Source organism: Cotesia glomerata, linkage group LG9 (assembly GCF_020080835.1).
Source record: "Cotesia glomerata isolate CgM1 linkage group LG9, MPM_Cglom_v2.3, whole genome shotgun sequence".
NCBI classification, from domain to species: domain Eukaryota; kingdom Metazoa; phylum Arthropoda; class Insecta; order Hymenoptera; family Braconidae; genus Cotesia; species Cotesia glomerata.
The window spans coordinates 4206772-4227843 of NC_058166.1; the positions used below are offsets into that span (position 1 = coordinate 4206772).

Below are 21072 nucleotides of genomic sequence, written 5' to 3' on the forward strand. Positions count from 1 at the left end.
TAAATAATAAAATATTTAATAATTTACCGTGAAAAATGAAAATGAAAACAAACATTTGATGGTTAATCTGCAACCGACACTTCTAATAATAATAAAAAATAATTTAAAAGTTATATATTGTATTTATAATTATTCATAATAAAATTAACTGCCAAAATAAATCCTACGTTCATTATTAAAAATGAAAAAAAAAAAATAAAAAAAACTATATTTTAAAAAAATATTTTTAAAAATTATTGCAAACAAAAAAAATCTTGTTTGGTTTGATATTTTTTTTGATTGCTAAAAATATTTTTTACTCTAAAATTTTTTATTTTTTACAAACGTTTTCTTATTTTTTTTTGCTATAGTACATTCGGAAATTTAAATTATTGCATATTTCATTTTACTATGGTACATTTCAATTTTTACCATTTACTATGTCTGATTTCATTTGTTTCGGAAATTACTATGGGCCATTGTAAAATTTTATTCTGAGTCAATAAGGTTCACTAGTAATATGCACCATTGTAATATCTAAAATCCATGCAGAATAAAAAATAATGGAAATTTCTCACCGTGTATATACATTTTCTGACTCAGCTCGACAAACTGAGTCAGAAAACGACTAAATTTTTTCAAAGTTGCGCCATGAGGACGGCTGCAATAGTTAGATTTTTATAAAATCTACTAAAAATTTGTTCTTGAATCAACAATCAATAATTCTTGAAATGAAATAAAATTATTCTTTATTAAAGACAATCGTTTTTGAACAAAGAATTCACTTGTATCAATCGAAAATAATATAGTCTTGAACCAAGTAAAAATGTTATCGATCGGAGTGATTAGATCTCTTAATCCAGGAAACACGAATTCAAAATAAGAATTTCTCGAAATAAGACAACTAGTTCTCTTCAAAATAATTTTTTTAGATCAAGAATATTTTTCTTGAATGGATAGTTTTTTTTATCAGTTCTATTATTAAAAATAGTATACAACCCTTGGAAAGTAAAAAAGAAAACCTCAGATCACATGTTATTACTGGCAACAATTACATGTGATCTGAGGCTTTTCTTATTTTACTTCCCGAGGGATGTAATATACTATTAAACTGATATTTAATCGCTTTATTTTACTTAAAATTACTATAATTATACTTACGGTGTTAATTCCAAGCCATAATATTCCTTTGGGTTTGTTAAATTTATTTGGATGAACCCAAACTGCATGTCTAATTGAGACGGCATTTCACGATTGCGATATGACGCTGGGATTATAATATACTCTCCGGTATTTGTTGTTCCTCTCTGAAAAATTAAATATTCATTCAAGCTTCATTTTACACCAGATGGTTAAAAATTTTAAAATTATAAACAAACCTCAAGAGTATCAATGTATTCAAATTCCGAGCGGATTGTTGTCTCACGATATCCCCAAATAGATATTTGTACTTCAGCATTTAAATTACTTGTCAAATTATAAGCGTTCCATGTTATTTTAATTTCTCGAGGATCACGTTCGTGCACAGCTCGGGTTTGAAAAAATATTTTCTCTGTTGCTGTTGCAGGTGTTTCTTTAAAAAAAATAAAAAAATGGTTTGTTTAGAGAGAATAATTATTTGCTTTTTTATTGGCACAGTTAAAATTTCTGCCTTTTAAAGTTTTGTGGGAAAAAAGTTACACTACTTTTTTTTTATTTCTTTTATATAAAAAAAAAAAAAAAAAAAATTAAAGGAAAAAAAAATCCTAAATTTTTTTCAATAATTTTTAATACTCAACAACAAAAATAAAATTAAAAAAAATATTAAGTATTAAAAATAAAATAAAATATTCAACAAAAAACATTATGCGCTTTATATTATTTTACTGAGTATTATAGAAACCACTGAAAAAAGTATGATACTCTAATTAACGTGTTTTCTACCTTTTCCTTTAACTAACGAAAAAATTTTACGCTTGAATTAGAACATCTTATTTTCTTTTTAAATGAAAGTTTCTCGTCTTGTGTAAAATTAAAAAACAAAAATTATATGAAAATATTTTTAAAAATTCACCTATGAAATATTTTCCTTTCCAATCAAACGTTCCACTATTAACGGCTACGGCAAACCTAATATATCCTTCAGCTTTCACAAAAGGCTGAACACATATGGCACGATTTATATCGATAACAGTACCCATGACGTCTACTGTATCAAATAAACAGCGAACTTTGTCGGTTTTTTCAAAACAAGGGCCTGTTATGTTAACAACAGTACCGCCAAGCATATTTCCACTTTCAGGAGCAAAAACTAAAGGTAAGTGTGGACCAGCTAAAAGAAGAAATAATTACATTTTTTATTATTAAGTTAATTTTTTAAATTTTAATCTCAAAGATTTTGGACAGAAAAGATTTACTGTATGGAGAGAAAAAATTTCTTTTGAAAAAAAAAGGAGAAATTTTGAGATAATTAATTAATTTGCTGAAAATTTTAAACTATTTCATTTTTTAGGTGAAGAAATACAAATTTTTCTTAGTTAATTTTTTGTTGAAAAAAATGTTTTGGACAAAAATCAATTTTAAATAAGCAACTTGCGAATTTTCATATAAAATTGGTGTTTTCCAAACAATAAAAAACTTAATTTCAATAAAAAAGTTACTGTGAGAAAAATTTTGATTTCTTCAGCTAAGAAATAAAATTGTTTAAAATTAAAAAAAAAAAAAATTAATTTTTTATCACAATATTGCTCATTTTTTTCAAAAAAAACTTTTTTACCTTAGTGTGCAAATATTAAAGTAATTTTTGTGAGATTTTTCATCATTTAAGAAGAAAGTTACAATAACAAACATTTTTTTGAAAAAAATGAACAATTTTAAAATAATAAATTAATTTGTTTTAAATTTTAAACAATTTTGTTTTTTAGTTGAAGAAATAAATATTTATTTTAGGGTAACTTTCTTGTTGCAAAAAAGGTTATTTTATTTGAAAAATTATAATTTTAGGGAGATAACTTGCAAAAATTTTTTTTCCGAAATTAAAAAAAATTTTTTTCAACAAAAAAATTACTGTGAGAAAAATTTTCATTTTTTTCACTTAGAAGTCAAATTTTAAATTTTAAACAAATTAATTTCTTATTGCAACATTGGTGATTTTTTTCAAAAGAAACTTTTTCTCTCCATGTCCAAGCTTATTAAATTAAGTTTTTGTAAAGGAAATTTATCTTGAATTAAGAGCAAGTTAAAAAAACAAAAATTTTTTGATTCCACATTGAGAAAAAATTTTTTGCTTAAAAAAAAATTAGCAAATTTTGAACAATGTTATTTTTTATGAAGAAATAAAATTTTTTTTCACACTAACTTTTTTGCTAAAAAAGTTTTCTAGAATTTTGCATAAAAATTCACAAGTTGTCTTTTTAAAATTATTTATTTTTCCAAATCAAACAAACTTTCTTTCAACATAAAAGTTACTGTAAAAAAATTTCTTATTTTTTCAACAAACGAATAAAATTTTCAACAAATTGATTTCTTATCGCAAAATTGTTCTTTTTTTTTTAAAAAAAATTTCTTCTCTCAATTTGGAGTCAAAAAATTTTTATTTTTCTAATTTTCTTCTTGATTGAAAATTAATTAATTGAAATTAATTAAAAATGAAATCCATTAAAAAAAGAAATTAATTGAAGCTAAAATTTCTTCACAAAAACTTACATTAATAAATCTGTATCTTAATTGCATTGATTTTAATAATATTAACGTACCTATATCTTTATTACAAGTACCAAGCATAATTTTTTCATCAATACGAAAAATGTGACGACCTTTAAAGCCATTAGCCCACCCACGGCTTGTCAAATCTCTCAAAGTAGACATCTGAGAATACGGCTTGTACTCGTAAGCTTGTGTACCATTTCCAGCGTTGAAACCAATCTGAAATAATAATTACACCAATTTTTTTGGGCATTAAATTTTAAAATGAATTAATCTATGATAAACTTACGAAGGCGGGTGTTCCACCCTCACCACCAGTTGTATCTCCGCCGGCTTCTGTGTGTGTCGTCCAGGACAAATCCAAGTAGTTAAACATAGCGTATGTGTAAACTTCATCAGTGGCTAGTACTAATTGAAACGTATTGGTTTTGTAGAGAGAGTTATCAATACCGCCGGCAAAAGACATGTTTTTCCATGTTACGATCACTGCATGTTTTGGATCAAACGAGTCTGAACCCACAACACCCTCCCGGATATCCCATTTTACTCGTTCACGTAACTCTACACCGAATTGGTCTGTACGCTTTTGTAAATCTCTTTCTTGTCTGAAATTATTAATAAGTTAGCATTATTTTTAATTAAATTTCTTTTTCTCAATTTTAGGAAATTAATTTATTTTTATAGCATTTTTTACCTTAATCTTGAAAAAAAAGTCAAGCACTTAGGTAAATTAAAAGAAGAAATAATTTTTTAGTTTATTAATCATCTAGTTCTAAGGTCACAAAAAAAAAAAATTTTGTTGTTTTTCAATGAAAATTTCAATCATTTTTCAATTGTAAGAAGTTGACGCATTGATAAAATTTTAAGCGGTTAAACAATATCAATGAAAAAAGAAACAAGTACACTATGAGAGAAAAAATTTATTTTAAAAAAAATTGGGCATTTTAACAAGAAATTAATTTGTTAAAAATTATGTTTCTTAGCTGAAGAAATAAACATTTTTTCACGATAATTTTCTTGTTGAAAAAATTGAAAAAGTTTTTTTAATTTGGAAAAAAACAATTTTACATTGATAATTTGTAAATTTTAATGCAAATTTTTTTATCAAATTAAAAAAATTTGTTTTTAAAAAGAAAATGACTGTGAGAAGAAAATTTTATTTCTTTAACGAAGAAACAAAATTGTTTAAAATTTTCAACAAATAAATTTCTTGTCACAATAACGATGACATTAACCGTTTTTTAGTTTACAATTAATTTTATAATAACTTAAAAATTTTAAACAATTTTAATTTCTTAACTGAAGAAATAGAAATGTTTCTCACAGTAATTTTCTTTTTGAAAAAATTTCTAAATTTGAGAAAAAACATTTTTAAAAGAAATTTTACAAGCTATCTTTCTAAAATTATTTTTTTCTAAATCAAGTAACCTTTTTTGCGGCAAGAAAGCTACTCTAAGAAAAATCTTTATTTCTTTAACTAAAAAAACAAAATTGTTTAAAATTTTAAACAAATCAATTTATTATTTCAAGATTGTTCGTTTTCTTCAAAAAAAGTAATTTTTTTTTTTATTTAGAAAAAGATAACTTATTAATGACACTTTGTAAATTTAAATTTAAATTTATTTTTCTAAATTAAGAAAATTTTTTTTCAAAAAGAAAATTACCGTGAGAAGAAATTATTTCTTCAGCGAAGAAATAAAATTTTAAACAAATTAATTTCTTGTCACAATAATGCCCATTTTTTTTTAAATAAATTTTTTCTCAGCATGAATTTTTATAATAACATTAAAATTTTAAATAATTTAAATTTCTTAGCTGCCTGTCTAAGGAAAAATCATCTTAAAAGTGTCTTAAAAATGTCGTTTGTTTAAGATCTTAAACGTGACCCAAACTAAGACTATTTTAAGACTTAAAACGCCAAAAAAAAATTCTGAGAACAGATTTTTGAAATTTGGTTCTCAAATTTGTTATGAAAACTAATTTATAGACGATTTTGAATTTTTAACCGCAACATTTTTGAGTATGCTTTTTTCAAATTAAATTTGAAATTGTTGAAAAATTATTATCGGACAATTTCAAGCTCTGTCGCTGTGAGCTCATCTTAAAATAGTCTTTAAAAATTGAAAAGAGCGTACTCAAAAATTTTGCAGTTAAGAACTCGCAAAATCGTCTAAAAAATGTTTAAAAATTAATTTTCATTATAAATTTGAGAACCAAATTTCAAAAATCTACTCTCGGAATTTTTTTTTTTTGGCGTCTTAAAAGAGTCTTGATTTGTCTTAAACAAACGAAATTTTTAAAAAACTTTTAAGACGATTCTTTTTACACGGATGAAGAAATAAAAATGTTTCCCAGTAAGTTTCTTATTGAAAAAAAGTTTTCTTAATTTGGAAAAAAAAATTTTTGGATTAAAATTTGCAAATTGTCTATCTAATATTCTTTTTTTCCAAATTAAAAAAACTTTTTTTTGAACAAGAAAGTTACTTAGTAAAAAATGTATATTTCTTCAGCTAAAAATAAAATTGTTTAAAATTTTCAACAAGTTAATTTGTTAGTAAAATTTTTTTCAAAATTAATTCTTTCCCTCAATGTAAGTACTTACAAAATTTTTGAGTTAAAAAACTTATTTTTCATAACTTTTCCATTCACGCTCATAAATTCGCCGCAAGAAAAAAAAATCTTGAATAGAAACCGGAAGAGTGAAACTAAACAATGACATCATTTTTCTGTGTACAGCATTAAAAACTAAATAGTTACCTAAAGTAAACACCGGGTCTTCGTTGATCATAATCAGTAGGTCGTAGCGTTCCAATCCGGCATTTACTGAAAAAAATCCCGATAAACGCCGGATCATTTTTCTTCGGCCAGTCCTTTATTGGAAAATTCAAGGGATAAGTGTAGTGCTCTGGTGCATCACTGAACCCCAAATACCCATTCATTGAAAGCTAGATCAATTAATGTAACATATAGTTTCTTCTACAATATTTTAATTAAAAAAGTAATTATAAAATACTAACAAAAGTATAATTATAGCGAAATCCATAAAATGGTAATTGAAAATTGAAGTTTTTATGAATTTGCGTTGAAGAATATATATCGGTCTGAAGATCACCATTATTATTATCTCCGCCTTTGTCAAAATACCAATACATAAATTCAGATCTTATTTTTTTCCATCTAGCTTCGGTCATAACATAATTATTTATTGAAAATTCTGGAGACGGCGCATATCTGTTCGCTTCCGGATCGTCCGAATCTGCATAATTTAATAAATAATTAAAATAGTTACTATGTGGCAATTAAATACTACTTAATTAAGAATAAATCATCACCATGAATCATTCCTCGATTCATACAAGTGAATAACTGATAACACATAGATAAGATGAAATGTAATCAGCGTTAAAATGGTATTTTACAATAACTTTGGTGTACTATTTATAAGCACACCTGTACGTTATGTACTCGATTTATTTCATTCATGATTTCAAGTGCCAAAAGGTAAAAGGGCGCATAGTTTTTTCTTCATCGCTAATTTACTGGTAGTCATATTCAATGCGTAAAAATTAAACATTGATTTTCCAAAGCTAAAAGGGCGTACGTCTTTAATTATGCGGTTTTTTAGTTTCAGAAATTTGAAAATTTTATGACCTATTACTAAAAGGACCTTTAAATTTTTTTTTTTTTGAGCAATTTACTAAAATGCTTAACTTAAGTCTGAAATTAAAAAAAAAGTTGTCAAAGAGTTGTATTCTAACTTGACGCTCTTTTAAAATTAAAATTAAAAATATTTAAAAAAAAAATTACAAAATATGTGTGATTGCATTAAAGATGTTCGGAAAAAAAATCGTTTTATTAAAATTTTAAGTACTAATAAGTATCCTCTATACGCCGGAATTTTTTTGAATAGTCCTTGCAGCACTAAATTTTAAAATATTATCATTTAAAATTAGTATATTTTACATACAAACCCTATGCTGAACGACGTTCAAGCGAACTTTTTATTAAATCGCATGCCTAATGCCAAAAGGGCGTATTGCAGCAGTTAGATAGGGTTCCATGCCAAAAGGGCGTATAAAAAAAAATTTTTTTTGCCATTCTTTTTAAAATAGCTTGAAACGTAAAGATCTGCAGAAAAAAATTAGGAAAACGGTTGACCCTAAAGGCCATCCCTGCAACTTCCCGCTAATTCCGTTAATACCTGGCCGCTTCTTTGAGCTCTTCGAGCTCAAAAGTACAATCTGTGTGTTGTTTTAAGCTCTCCGAGCTCAAAAAGATACCTTTTCTATGCTTTTGAGCTCTTTGAGCTCAAAAGTCTGATAGAAGTTTCATAGAACACTATTTTTTGAATGTTCATACCGCAATAACTTTTGAATGAATGAACCGATTTTTACGCGATTGGCGGCATTCTACGTAGTTTTTTAAGCCTTATGAGTAATTTCTAAGTTTCAATTGGTCAAACTAGAAATTTCGGAGTAACTCTGAAAAAACACTTTTTCTGTTTTCTTTCGTTCACGATATCTCTCGAACGAATCAACCGATTTTGACCGGATTGGCGGCGATCGACGTGGTTTTTCAAGGTTGAGAGCTGATTAGTTTTTGGAATTGATCGGTTGAGCCGTTTAAAAGTTATCCCAAAAAAACCACTTCAGAAAAAAATTTTTTTCCTACTTTTTTTTAGATTTCTCCAAATTTCTCAAAATCTATCGGTCCGAATCGGTTCAAATTAACAGGAAATCTAAGTTTGGCGAAGCCCTTTCGAATGGCACCAACCGCGATGAAATCGGTTCAACCGTTCAAAAGTTATAAGAGGTTTACATACTTACACACACACACACACATACATACAGACATAGTGACACCCTCGCGGGAATAGTCAGGAAAGCTTCCTAGGACCTCAAAACGTCGAGATCTGATGAAAACTCGATTTTCGAAAAACGGGGTAAAACCAATAACTTCCCGATTTTTGAAAATTTTCAATTTTTTTAGCGAGAAGTTAAAAAATTTTTGACGTACTAACGCCAAAAGGGCGTATAAAAAAAATCAGGGTTTTTCATAATTTCGAACAACAGTCTTCAAAATTGTCCGGAGAAAGTTTGTGAAAAACAAATTTTGAAAAAGTTAACATTTTTGATAGTAGTAAATTTAAATTTTCATCATTTTGGATAGTCCAATGATTAAAGAAGCATATGAATTAAAAATTTTTTCGCATACTAAAATTTTATATTTTTTATAAATTTCCTTCTTATTCGTTGCATAAAATTGTAGTTAAAATCCATAATATGTATATATAGAATGAAAAACGTCTTATTATAAGTAAGAAATTATTAACTAATCGTTAAAAAATTTTTTGAGCTGTGTATAGATCTGATGAAAACTCTATTTTCAAAAAACGGGGTAAACCCAATAACTTCCCGCTTTTAGAAAATTTTTAATTTTCTTAACGGGAAATCAAAAATTATACGCCCTTTTGGCTTTAGATCACTAAATTTTCAGAGTTCTAAAGCCAAAAGGGCGGATAACTTGAAGCATACGCTTTTTTGGCTTTAGAAATTTTTTTTTCATTTTTGAGCTTCGAACATTTTTTACAAAACGATTGGCACCAAAAAGAAAACTATACGCTCTTTTGGCTTCACAAAACCAAAAGGGCGTATAACTTTTATCCGCCCTTTTGGAATTAGGCACACGAAATATCAATCGTACTTTTCTCAGGGTTGTTTGAAAAAACTGAGAATCATTAATTGAAGATATAACAAGTATTTTTTATCAAAAATAACATAAACGAGTGGTATTCATTTTTTTATAAAAAATTTTTGAAGTTAAACTAGTGCGTGAGAAAGAAACCAATAGCCATAACATGTCTTTAATTATGCGCTTTTTAGTTTTAGAAATTTGATAATTTTATGACCGAATCTAAAAAAACCTATAAATTTTTTTCTGAGCAATTTACTAAAATACTCATCTAGAGCCTAAAAATTGTGCACTCAAAAAGGCGTATTCTACGCTCTTTTAAAATTAAAATTAGAAATATTTTTAGAAAAATTACAAAATATCCGTGATCGTATTAACCCAAGCGTCACACAAAAAACTGTTGACTTTTTGGTAAATTTTATCTAACAAGAAGTCAAAAATTAATAATTGTCAACTTAAATTCAACCAAATATTACCAAAAAAATTTTTGTGCCGCTTGGGAATGTTCTTTATTTCAAAATTCAATATTGAGAAATTGAGTAACCGCAAAACTAAACAATTGTATGATACTAAAGTTAGCCGACGTTTTTAATTTTTTATTAAAAAAATTAAAACAAAAAAATATTTTTAAAAATTGCACTTAGAGTTTTTTAACTTCTTTTTTAACTTCCCGCTAAGAAAATTGAAAATTTTCAAAAATCGGGAAGTTATTGGTTTTACCCCGTTTTTCGAAAATCGAGTTTTCATCAGATCTCGACATTTTGAGGTCCTAGGAAGCTTTCCTGACTATTCCCGTGAGGGTGTCACTATGTCTGTATGTATGTGTGTGTGTGTGTGTGTGTGTGTGTGTGTGTAAGTATGTAAACCTCTTATAACTTTTGAACGGTTGAAACGATTTCATCGCGGTTGGTGCTATTCGAAAGGGTTTCGCCAAACTTAGATTTCCTGTTAATTTAAACCGATTCGGACCGATGGATTTTGAGAAATTTGGAAAAATCTAAAAAAAATAGGAAAAAAAATTTTTTCTGAAGTGGTTTTTTTGGGATAACTTTTAAACAGCTCAACCGATCGATTTTAAAAACTCTCAACCTTAAAAAACCACGTCGATTGCCGCCAATCCGATCAAAATCGGTTGATTCGTTCGAGAGATATCGTGAACGAAAGAAAACAGAAAAAAGTGTTTTTTCAGAGTTACTCCGAAATTTCTAGTTTGACCAATTGAAACTTAGAAATTATTTATAAGGCTTAAAAAACTACGTAGAATGCCGCCAACCGCGTAAAAATCGGTTCATTCATTCAAAAGTTATTGCGGTATGAACATTCAAAAAATACTGTTCTATGAAACTTCTATCAGACTTTTGAGCTCAAAGAGCTCAAAAGCATAGAAAAGGTATCTTTTTGAGCTCGGAGAGCTTAAAACAACACACAGATTGTACTTTTGAGCTCGAAGAAAGCGGCCAGGTATTAACGGAATTAACGGGAAGTTGCAGGGATGGCCTTTAGGCTCAACCGTTTTCCTAATTTTTTATTTTTTTGTAATAAAAAAAAATTCTAAAAATTTTTAGTTGCCGGCTAACTTAATTTTCATACAATTGTTTTCGTTTTACTTCTTTTTATAATAATTGAACTCTGTATACTAAACAATTTTTTGGATCTAACTTTTGTCTTGTAAAACTATTTTTTAACATGTTGTATTAAAACTTAAATCTTTTGCGCCCTTTTAGTTTTAGGATGCTCGAATTTTTTTTTACAGATCTTTGTGTTTTGAACGATTTTAAAACAAATAGCAAAAAATAAATTTTTTCGTGCGCCCTTTTAGCATAAATCCCTACTAATCTATAGCAATACGCCTCTTACCTTTTCATAAATTTTTTTATTTAACAAATAAAGTGATAAAATGGTCACGCCCAGTGATAGCAAAAATTACTCACCATAATTGACATATTTTTCAACTTTATCCGTCCCGTTTAAGTCTTTCATCACCAAGATATCAAAATCATTTTTTTTATCTACACTGGCGGAATTTATTTCTGTTTTTGCATCATCTTCAATTTCTGGTTCAAGATCTAATAACTCTGATCTTGCTTCAGCATTTTTATTCTCATTCAATTTTTCATAAGGAAATAAATCGACATTACCAATCCAATCAGAATTAACTTCCAATGATCTTAAATCGCTTTCATTGGCAGTGTTTACATATTTTAAATTGAAACTTGTATTTAATACTATTACTAACAATATTATTTTTTTCTGCATTATTAATCACTATTTATAATTTTATTTTAAAAATGGTCCGAGGCGAAGAATCGGTTATACTAAACTGAACCAACAGGTACACTCATGGATGATAACTAATGATATCACACTATCCTGTGATAACGTACGCTTATCTTCATATCTTTACACTTTTTTTTTGTTTTATTTAATTGTGAGTTTAAGATGTGTAGTAGAGCCCTTTCGACCTACTTTTTAAGACTCGCCTTTTGATATATACACACGGAAAAAAGTAAACTGTAATAAATAATAGTTGATTTATAATAAGTAATGATCAGCTGGAAGAAATTACTATTTTAAACAGTTAAATCGTGATTTTAACAATCACTTTATAATATTTACCATTTAAACGTTACAATTTACTCTTTACATGGAAGAAAATACTATTTCAAACAGTAATATTTGCTATGTAAATGTCTAAAATGTTAAAGTATAATAATTAACAATTCAGACTTTGATATTTATCATTTCGTACCTAAAAAATGATCGCATATGTAAAAAATATAAACTACAGTTACTAAATTTCTATAAAAGCAACGTCAATATTTACAAAGTAAACTGGTAAATTTTAAACGCAACGCTAAAAACCAAACTATAATTATTGATTTGCTTGGACTGGTAAAATATATATTTTAAGAGTAGAATTTTTACTGTTTCAAATGTTAAATTCTCCGAGTGTGAGACCTTCTCTTTCTCCTCATAGTATAGACTACATATTGAAACGGCAATTTTTACTGTTTGAAACTGTAATTTTTTAAGATGAGAGAGTCGTTATTTACTATAGTGACAGCTACTAATCACATTTTCGATATTAAATTATAAATTGTGGCTTGCACACTTTCTACATTAAGTTTTGTAATATTTACATTTGTGCCACTCCAATGTCCGCTGTACTGTTTGAAACTATAAAAATTAACCGGAATTCGAGTGAATTTTACCGTTTACTTTTTTCCGTGCAAATAATATATATTATGTTATTGTAGTTATTGTACAAGAAATATAAATTAATAAAAAAAAAAAAAAAATAATTAATAAAAATTATTAAATAAACATTTGGCTAGTAATATTTATTATCTTTCTAAATAGAAAACACGATTGATTATTTAAGTTTAATTATGGTAAAGATGAATTGTGAGGAAAAAATATTTTGATGAGACTAATTTGAATAGTATTTTTTTCACTATTACTGGATTATTCCAAGTTATTATTTTGCTTATAAATTTTTTTTTGGGAAGCTATGTGCAAAATAATTAACACCCACGTAACAGCAGTTTAATTGAATTTTTTTGGGTAGATTATAACTTATGATGATGAAGAATTGTCGCCGTTACTCTCAAGATAACCACCAGTTCCATTGACTACAAATGACGTGCCCAGGCCGTATAGATGTCCACAGTATTTAGCATCGTCGATATTATCTTCAAAGAACATCTGAAAAAATTTATGGTGTTTAGGTATTAAGTAAATAAGATAAAAAATACTCGTTTTTTTTAGTAATTCTAAGACATTCATTAAGAAAAAAAAAATAGATAGGGTAAAGGCTCCAAATATTAAACATTTGAGATAAAATGAACATAGATACATTGTACGCGTATTAATTTTCTAGTCATGTAAAAACTGTTAATATATAAGCTTAGTACAGTGGCTAATGAGTTTTTTTTATTGATTTTTATTTGTTTATTTATTCAATTTTTTCAAATAGAGTTTTAAAACTAAAAATTTATAAAAACAAAAATTTAATGACTGGTAAAGTGCCTCATAAAAAAATCACTAAAAAAAAACACACTTGCACACAAATAAAATTAATTTAATTACATTAGGGTAAAGGCTCCAAATATTGACCAGTTAAGATAAAATTAACATAAATACATTATTTGTAAATTTATTGAAAGAGTTTGTGAGCTGAGAGTATTTTCCTTTTTTTATAGTTTTAATTTACAAACTATAAAACTTTTGTTTATAAAATACATAATAATAAACATTAAATTGTAATAATTAACGTTACAGCCGATAACTCCGAATATTGACCATTACGCAGTTAATGTTGACCGCCTATGTTCCGAATACTGACCAGTAATATTATGCTTACTAGACTTATAAATAACTTTTATTTTCAATCTATAATAGCAGCGACATTAGGTTATCTATTCACTGACATGTAAATAATTGTAGTATTGTTGTTATTTTGTATTCTGATACAATATTATCTTCAGTACTCATATTTAAATCAATGCCCGAAGCCATACTAATATTAGGTACATTCAATAATTTACAACACCAATTGTTGACCAGAGTATTATTTCAATTATTAACATGATTTTTCAAACAAAAATTATTGATAATTAATCACACTAGTTAGAGCAGGTTGCCTATATGGAGTGGAGACATGGGGGTGTAAGAAAGTGAAAAATATAGAAATACTACAAAATAAACTGGACAGATCAGCGTTGGGAGTTGCAAGAAATACTCCTAAGTATATAATAAGAAGAGAAATAGGAGAGGAAGAGATTAGCTGGGTAGTTGTTGAAAGATTTTGGAGGTATATTATAGAAATAACAAAAATGGAAGAGAGAAGATGGCCGAAAATATGCCTGAGAGAAGAGATAAGAGGAATTATAAATAAATACCCGACAAAATAGGGTAAAAAAATGAAGTGTTTGGCAGAAGAAATGAAATGCGAAGGGGAAGAGGTAACAAAAATGATATATGATAGAGCGGAGATAGAAGAAATAGAAGAAAAAATTAAGACTGGCCTAGAATACTATAGAACAAAACTAAGAGAAGCTGAGGCTGAAAAGATAAACAAATCAAATTATAATGAATTATATAAAGAAATTTTACGGAAACGCTAGAGCATGTATTAAGATGTGAAGTAATGAAGGATAATTTAAGTGGGGATGCAAAAAACGAGCTAGAGGGATGGCAAAAAGAAAATGAGGGTGGTAGCATCAGGGAAAAAACTGTGCGGGTGCTAAAAGGAAAAATAGATAAAAAACTTTGTAAAATTATAAAAGAGATGGAAAAGAAGCTAAAAGAGGGGGAAGAGACGAGTGGAAACGAGAAGTGTAAAGTGCTGCGTCTGTGATATAAAAAGAAAATAGAGCAATAAACTTAAATGTATGTAGAGTTAAAATAAAATATTAGTGTATTAGGAAATTAACAAAAAAAAAGCTGGACAGGCAAAAGAAATCTTTTAAAAAATTGATTTGTTACCAAAGACTAATACCTAATATTTGTATAATAAAAAGAAGGAGAACTGTAATTTGTAAGGTGTAAGGAAAAAGTGTATAATGACGATTTTTACTTAAAAATAATTACTTAATATTTAATTTAATAATTAAATTTAAAAATATTCTGAATATCAAAACTTTACAAAACACATGAATGTGATACAAATAAAATTCACATCTATCTATCTATTGACAATTAATCTTCGATAATTTTTTTGACAAATACTTTTTTATTAAATATGAAGAATTTAATTTTTTATAAATTGATCACTAATGTGCTTACCAAACTCAGCGAGGTTCTAATGACTAATTTTTAAAACTTTTTGACATTTATACAGAAACTTTTTTTTTTTTTTATAACAACTGCAAATATTTGATTGCACAAATTTTTATTTAAACTATAATTAAAGATTGATAATTTCTAGGGCCAAAATGTTTGCTGGAATTTTAAAATAAATGGTTTGAATGTTTAATATTACAGCAAAAATATTGATTTTATACAAAAATTTATTAAATAAAAGTTGTTCAAAATTTAATTTTACATAAAAAATCTTTCTCATGATTTTTAAAAAAAATATTTTCGTTGTAATTCCAAAATTACGATTCATGAATAAAAGGTTCAAATTTTATGATAATTATAAATCTTACTTTTGAAATTACAGTGAAATTGTTGATCCTAAGAAAAAAACACAAATTTTTTTTTCAAGAATAATTAAAAATTGATAATTACGTACTGAATATAAAGTTAAATTACTAGATGTTTTAAAATCAAATTGTTATGCTGCCTGGTCAACATTTGGTTCCTTTACCTCAATAATCTTATGATATAATTCCAAATAATTCAACCACATGATATTTTAATAGAAAAAAAAAAAAAATTATTCTTATAATAATTCTTTAGGGTAATTTTTAAATAAATTTTTTTATAAAAATTTATTCTTTAGATTTTTCTGTTTGATATCAATCCACTTAAAAATTTCAAAAAATTTTAATTCTTTCTGAAATTTCAAATTGAATTTTATTCAAGAATATTTTTAATTTTTTTTTATTAATTAATAACTCAAAAATAGCGTAAAATATTTCCAATATTTTATTCACTCGCAAAAAAAAAAAATAGATAAAAAAGTTACCTCACGCATTTTGAAGAATACCATTCCAGTTAAAAGAGAATCAGAACCTGCTTGATGTTGAGGACCAACTCGTTGTAATTCTAATTGCTCAGCAACTTCTTGCAATCCTCCTTTCAAGTTTTTACACGATTTCATGAGATACTAAAATTAGTAATAAAATAATTACAAATAGAAATAGATAGTAAAAAATTAAAACAAAAAAAAAATGTAAATAATATTTACTTTAACATCATAAATTGTTGGAAAATATATCCTGAGTAGCTCAAAAAATTCACTCTCCTCTTGTGGTAAATTTTGGTCAGTAAGTAGTTTTAATAAATAGCCAAAATCGTAACCAGAATGAAATGAGAGCCATTTAATGTCATCCATCAAGACAATCCCTGAAGTCATCAACAATTCTGCAAATTCCAATGGATCAATACCCTCTTCTTCATGCTTTTTAAACTGAATCCCACTGTTTTGTAACATGTCTATACTGTCTTGAGCGTACATATCTTCTCTGGCAATTTTTAATTTATTATTTAAAATAAATAGCTCATTAATTATACAATATAAAGAAGACATTGAAGTTGACTGACATTAGAAATTTTTTTAGAATTTTTTAGCAATAAAATAATTATAAAAATAAATTTAATAAAAAAATTCCACATGTGAAAATTAAAGAAAAAATTATTACTGATAATTTTTAGAATTTTTTTAATAAATAAATTATAAGAAAAATTTATTTAAAAAAATTATATCTTTAGAAGCTCTAAAAAATAATAAGTGAAATTTTTTAAAAATAATCTTCTAGGCTTAGTTTATTTTTAAAGAAAAATAAAGAAATTTTCGAGTTTTAAGGTAAAGTATCCAGTAGAACAGATTTCAAAGTAAAGCGTATTTGACCTTACATTTAATAGATAAAGATGTAATTATTAGTTCAAATTAGTGATTATCATGAAAATATAAAGAATTTTGAATTGATTAAAGCGCAAAATAACAAAGATAATTTAACATTTATATTTTGACAACGTTTTTAAGATAGACTATAAAAGGAGTAGTAGTTGAACAATCAATTCTGACAAGCCTTAGTAGTTGAACACTCCGGGAGCAGTAGTTGAACTAATAAAATATATGGCAATAGGCACAGCAAAATTTTCAACGTTTATTGAAATATCAAAAGAATTATAACATATTATTGAATAATATTAAAAATAATAGTATGAATATTTAATATGTTCATTTAAAAATGAGAAATATTTCTATTTAGTTTTTTAATTACATTTTTTATGAACGACAAAGCAAATTTTCAATTATAAATCAAAAAACTCAATTCAAAACGTTCAATAATTTTTGTCTACGCTAATTTTTAGCTATAAAATTTATTTAATTTGCAGTAATTAATACAAATCACAATGCTGATCACTATTCTATAAACCTATTAGAGATTAGAGTGGTGTTAAAATTATACGGCCCCAGCTTGTTCAAGTTTTGGGTACCGCTTTGAAAATTTGGAGGTAAAGTTAGACGCCAAAATTTAATATAAAAATTATAGTTTAGAAAAGGCTATTTTATTTGGTAGTACAATTTTTTTACTTAAACTGATGATATACCGTTTTTTTTTACTGATTGTTCGGTATACGGTTTAGTATCTTTTTCATGAAAAAAATAGAATCTACCTGATAAAAAAAAAGTATTGAGACAAAGAAAAAAGTATTGGTTTTCTAGTCAATCCAATACTTTTCAATACTTTTTTTTATTCAGGGCTGTCGGCGATTCTCGACATGTCAACTTTTAAGTTAACAAAAATACAATTGTTTTGATTTATAATTGAAAAAACTTACAGAAATCAATTACTGTATCATTGAATAATTATAACACGCGCATATTACTCATAATAAATATACGGATTTTGTATTACAACAATTCGAAGTCTGTTCAAGTACTGGTCCTATTTTTATAAGTGTTCAAGTACTGGGTACTTTATCTTAAGACAATTTTTTTATTGTAATTGAGGGCCAGTTTTGCAACCCGGGGTTTTCCTTGTACCCGAGTTTATAACCATAGCAACAATACTATTCTAATGTTTATTTAATATCATTGTTTGATTTTGTATTCACTATACCTTATAATTTCATATAATAATGTATATCAGCTTTAATCAACCATAACTTAAATGTAATTACTATTATTATTAAGCAACATATTAATTACTCTTAGAATTACTGTACAGTATCTTTTTGTTAATCTTATTATTGGTTGTGTAAGCTATTAGGTTATTAAATAAAGCAAAATAAAATAAATAAATAAAATACGTTGCTATCGTTACAAACTCTGGTTGAATAAAAACCTCGGGTTGAAAAACTGGATCTGAATTGTTATCAAAAATAAAAAAAATTAACAGTTGTCAGCTAACTTCAGTATCATAATATAAATAAATAAATATAAAACTTACTGCAGATTAAATTTAAAATTAAATTGCCAAGTCGTGTAACCACCTCCCGGTGTGTTACCTGATTCGTTTAAAAATGTGAGTCCTAATTGAATAATCCGCAATAAATCAACATTGCAACGGAGTAATTGATACTGATAATCAGCACTTGTTCTGAATTCGCCTGTAAACAAAATAAAAGCATGTCATAAGTAAGTTTTATAATTACAGACATAAATTAGATTTATATAAATAATATTACCTATCGGTCGTGCGACAACGCCTGGAAACTCAGTGTCCATTGCAACATACGGATATTGCTGAACGACCTGGCGAATTGTACGAAATTCTTCTTCAAGATTGTGTCCCCAGACATCACGGATTCCACACTCTTCATTTGTGGGCATCGTCCCTCCGCCCTTAACTACAGAATTACCTCCTTTGTTAATTATATGAGAAGTTATTTATTTAAAAACTATTAAATAAATAATTTTTAATTAATAATTATAAAAAACTTACCACCTGAACTTTTTCTAACCATTTGAAATTATTTTTTGCTGTAAAATTAAATGAATGTCTAATTATTTATTTAATAACAAATATTTTAGTGAAAATGACTGATATTAAAATTAGCTGTCACTTTAAAATTTTTTTAATTTTATTTAACAAATTAATTTGTTCCGAAAAATTGTTTTAAAAAAATTGTATTTTTTATTTATTAAAATTTTTACTTGTCAATTTTTTTACTCATTTTTTTTGACTTAATTTATGTATTAAAAAAAATCTTAAAATTATCAAATATCTACTAAATTAATTTTAATGAAAATAACTAATATTTGCGCCAATTTTTTTATCCTTAAAATAATATATGAAAATTAATTTACCAGATATTTAATAATTTTTTTAACAAATAAATTATAGCAAAAAAAATTGACATTTAGAAATTAAAAATTCAATTTTCTAAAAATAATTTTTTTGATAATACTAAAGTTAGCCGACGTTTTTAATTTTTTGTTTTTTTTTTTTTTAATTATTAAATTCGAACTAAAAAATATTTTTTAAAAATTGCACGTATAGTTTTTTACAATTAAAATTTTTTTTTTATTTTTTTGTAATTTTTTCAATAAAAAAAATTTCTAAAAATTTTTAATGTTTTTTGGTTAAAAAAAAATTATAAAATTACAAGTGTCTGCTAACTTTAAAGTTATTAATTTAGCAGAAATTTGATAATTTAAAAAATTTTTGTAACAAATAAATTATGACCCGAAGAAAATGATTAAAAAAATTGACATGTAAAAATAAAAAAAATAAAAAATGCAATTTTTTAAAAATATTTTTTTTGTTAAATAAAATAAAAAACTTGTCAAGTGACGGCTAACTTTAATGTCATAAATAATACACAATAAACAAAATTGTTGACATGTATAGTATTGTTAATATAAATAATAAATATTCGAAAAAAATGAATATTTGAGTTTCGGTACACTACAACACTACAACACAATTGTTTTCATAAATAACATTTGTTAAACACCACTTGGAATAATTGAAAAAATAAGTTTTTGCAGTAAATAGAATTTTAAATATTATGACACGTAGTTCAATTTAACGAGTCTATTTATTTGTAAATAAATTAGATAAATATAATATATTTACCTTCATCGGAGGTTAGCAATTATTAACAACGATTTTTAACATCTATGTACAAACATAATGATATAAAAATCTTCCTGGTAGAGGAAGGGGTGGGTGTGGAGTTAAACTTAGTTATCTTCTCACATGCTAGGTGGCAGCAAACACTAGTTTCGAAAGTTGATTGAGCGGCTGGAAACCATCTTGAAAAAATGGCAGTTCATTCAAATATCTTGTTATAAAATGACACTTGAGTTGACAGGTATTAGAAATTTTATAAGAATTTTATAGCAATTAAATTATTATGAAAAAAAATAATGACACTGTAGTTAGCAGACACTTGGTAATTTTTTTATTTTTCTTTAAAATAAACTAAGTCAAGAAAATTATTTTTTAAAAATTGTATTTATAATTTTTTATGAAAATTAAATTAGCCGAAATTTAAAAAATTAAAAAAATTTTTTTTATTGAAAAAATGACTGCAAAAAAAAGAAAAAAGAATGTCATTTATTAAAAACTTGAAAAACTCAAAGTGCAATTTTTAAAAAATATTTTTTTGTTCTAATTTAATTATTTAAAAAAAATCAAAAGATTATAAACGTCGGCTAACTTTAGTATCATAATTTTTTAGAGTTTCTATAGATAAAATTTTTATCAAAATTAATTTAGAAGATATTTAATAATTTCAATAGTTTTTTTAATAAATAAATTTTGACAAAAAAAAAAATAAGAAAAAAAATTGACATGTAGAAATTTTAAAAAATTAAAAATGCAATTTTTTAAAAATAACTTTTTGTAACAAATTTGTTTGTTAAATAAAATTTAAAAATTGTCTGTCAAGTGATTGCTAACTTTAATGTCATAATTTTTCTTGCTATAAACGATTTTTTAAAAAAATTCTAAAAATTATCAGATGTTTCTTAATTTTAGTATCATAAAAATTAAATAAAAAAATTAGGAAAACGGTTGACCCTAAAGGCCATCCCTGCAACTTCCCGCTAATTCCGTTAATACCTGGCCGCTTTTTTGAGCTCTTCGAGCT

At 25.8% G+C, this 21072-nt stretch overlaps 2 protein-coding genes across 5 annotated transcripts in view; both read right to left on the reverse strand.

Moving 5' to 3' along the window:
* The window catches only part of LOC123271214 (protein mesh), a 34239-nt gene extending 22325 nt beyond the window's left edge, over positions 1-11914 (reverse strand). The window contains exons 1-8 of one of the 3 annotated variants that reach the window (XM_044737474.1): positions 11286-11912; positions 6681-6919; positions 6421-6608; positions 3953-4268; positions 3714-3882; positions 2033-2290; positions 1359-1552; positions 1141-1286 (exon numbers count right to left, since the gene is read on the reverse strand). In XM_044737474.1, coding sequence (XP_044593409.1) covers positions 1141-1286; positions 1359-1552; positions 2033-2290; positions 3714-3882; positions 3953-4268; positions 6421-6608; positions 6681-6919; positions 11286-11610 — 1835 coding nt within the window. In that variant the 5' untranslated portion in view covers positions 11611-11912. Of the gene's footprint in view, positions 1-1140; positions 1287-1358; positions 1553-2032; positions 2291-3713; positions 3883-3952; positions 4269-6420; positions 6609-6680; positions 6920-6995; positions 7216-11285 lie in introns of those variants that run through there. The other 2 variants (XM_044737473.1, XM_044737475.1) reach the window with 2 other exon arrangements.
* A 766-nt stretch (positions 11915-12680) lies between these two features.
* On the reverse strand, positions 12681-20163 carry LOC123271224 (CCR4-NOT transcription complex subunit 7). 2 transcript variants are annotated; one of them, XM_044737491.1, is made up of 7 exons: positions 20055-20163; positions 18918-18955; positions 18661-18822; positions 18423-18582; positions 16211-16487; positions 15989-16129; positions 12681-13059 (listed from the first exon to the last, which is right to left on the reverse strand). In XM_044737491.1, exons 2-7 carry the CDS (start codon positions 18937-18939, stop codon positions 12931-12933), a joined length of 891 nt encoding a protein of 296 aa, XP_044593426.1. In that variant the 5' UTR covers positions 18940-18955; positions 20055-20163; the 3' UTR covers positions 12681-12930. The 2 variants fall into 2 exon arrangements, with proteins under 2 accessions (XP_044593426.1, XP_044593425.1); XM_044737490.1 differs by having other exon boundaries at positions 18661-18837; positions 20055-20145.
* Between the last annotated feature and the right edge of the window lie 909 nt (positions 20164-21072).

What these genes read in the sequence shown, in the direction of transcription:
- LOC123271224 (XM_044737490.1), bottom strand. Translation starts at nt 18,939, where the DNA reads ATGGTTAGAAAAAGTTCAGGTG. An exon ending in GGTTAGAAAAAGTTCAGGTG is followed by an intron (nt 18,838 to 18,917) that starts GTAAGTTTTTTA and finishes TAATTAACAAAG; the next exon opens with GAGGTAATTCTGTAGTTAAG. An exon ending in AATTTTAAATTTAATCTGCA is followed by an intron (nt 16,488 to 18,422) that starts GTAAGTTTTATA and finishes AAAAATTGCCAG; the next exon opens with AGAAGATATGTACGCTCAAG.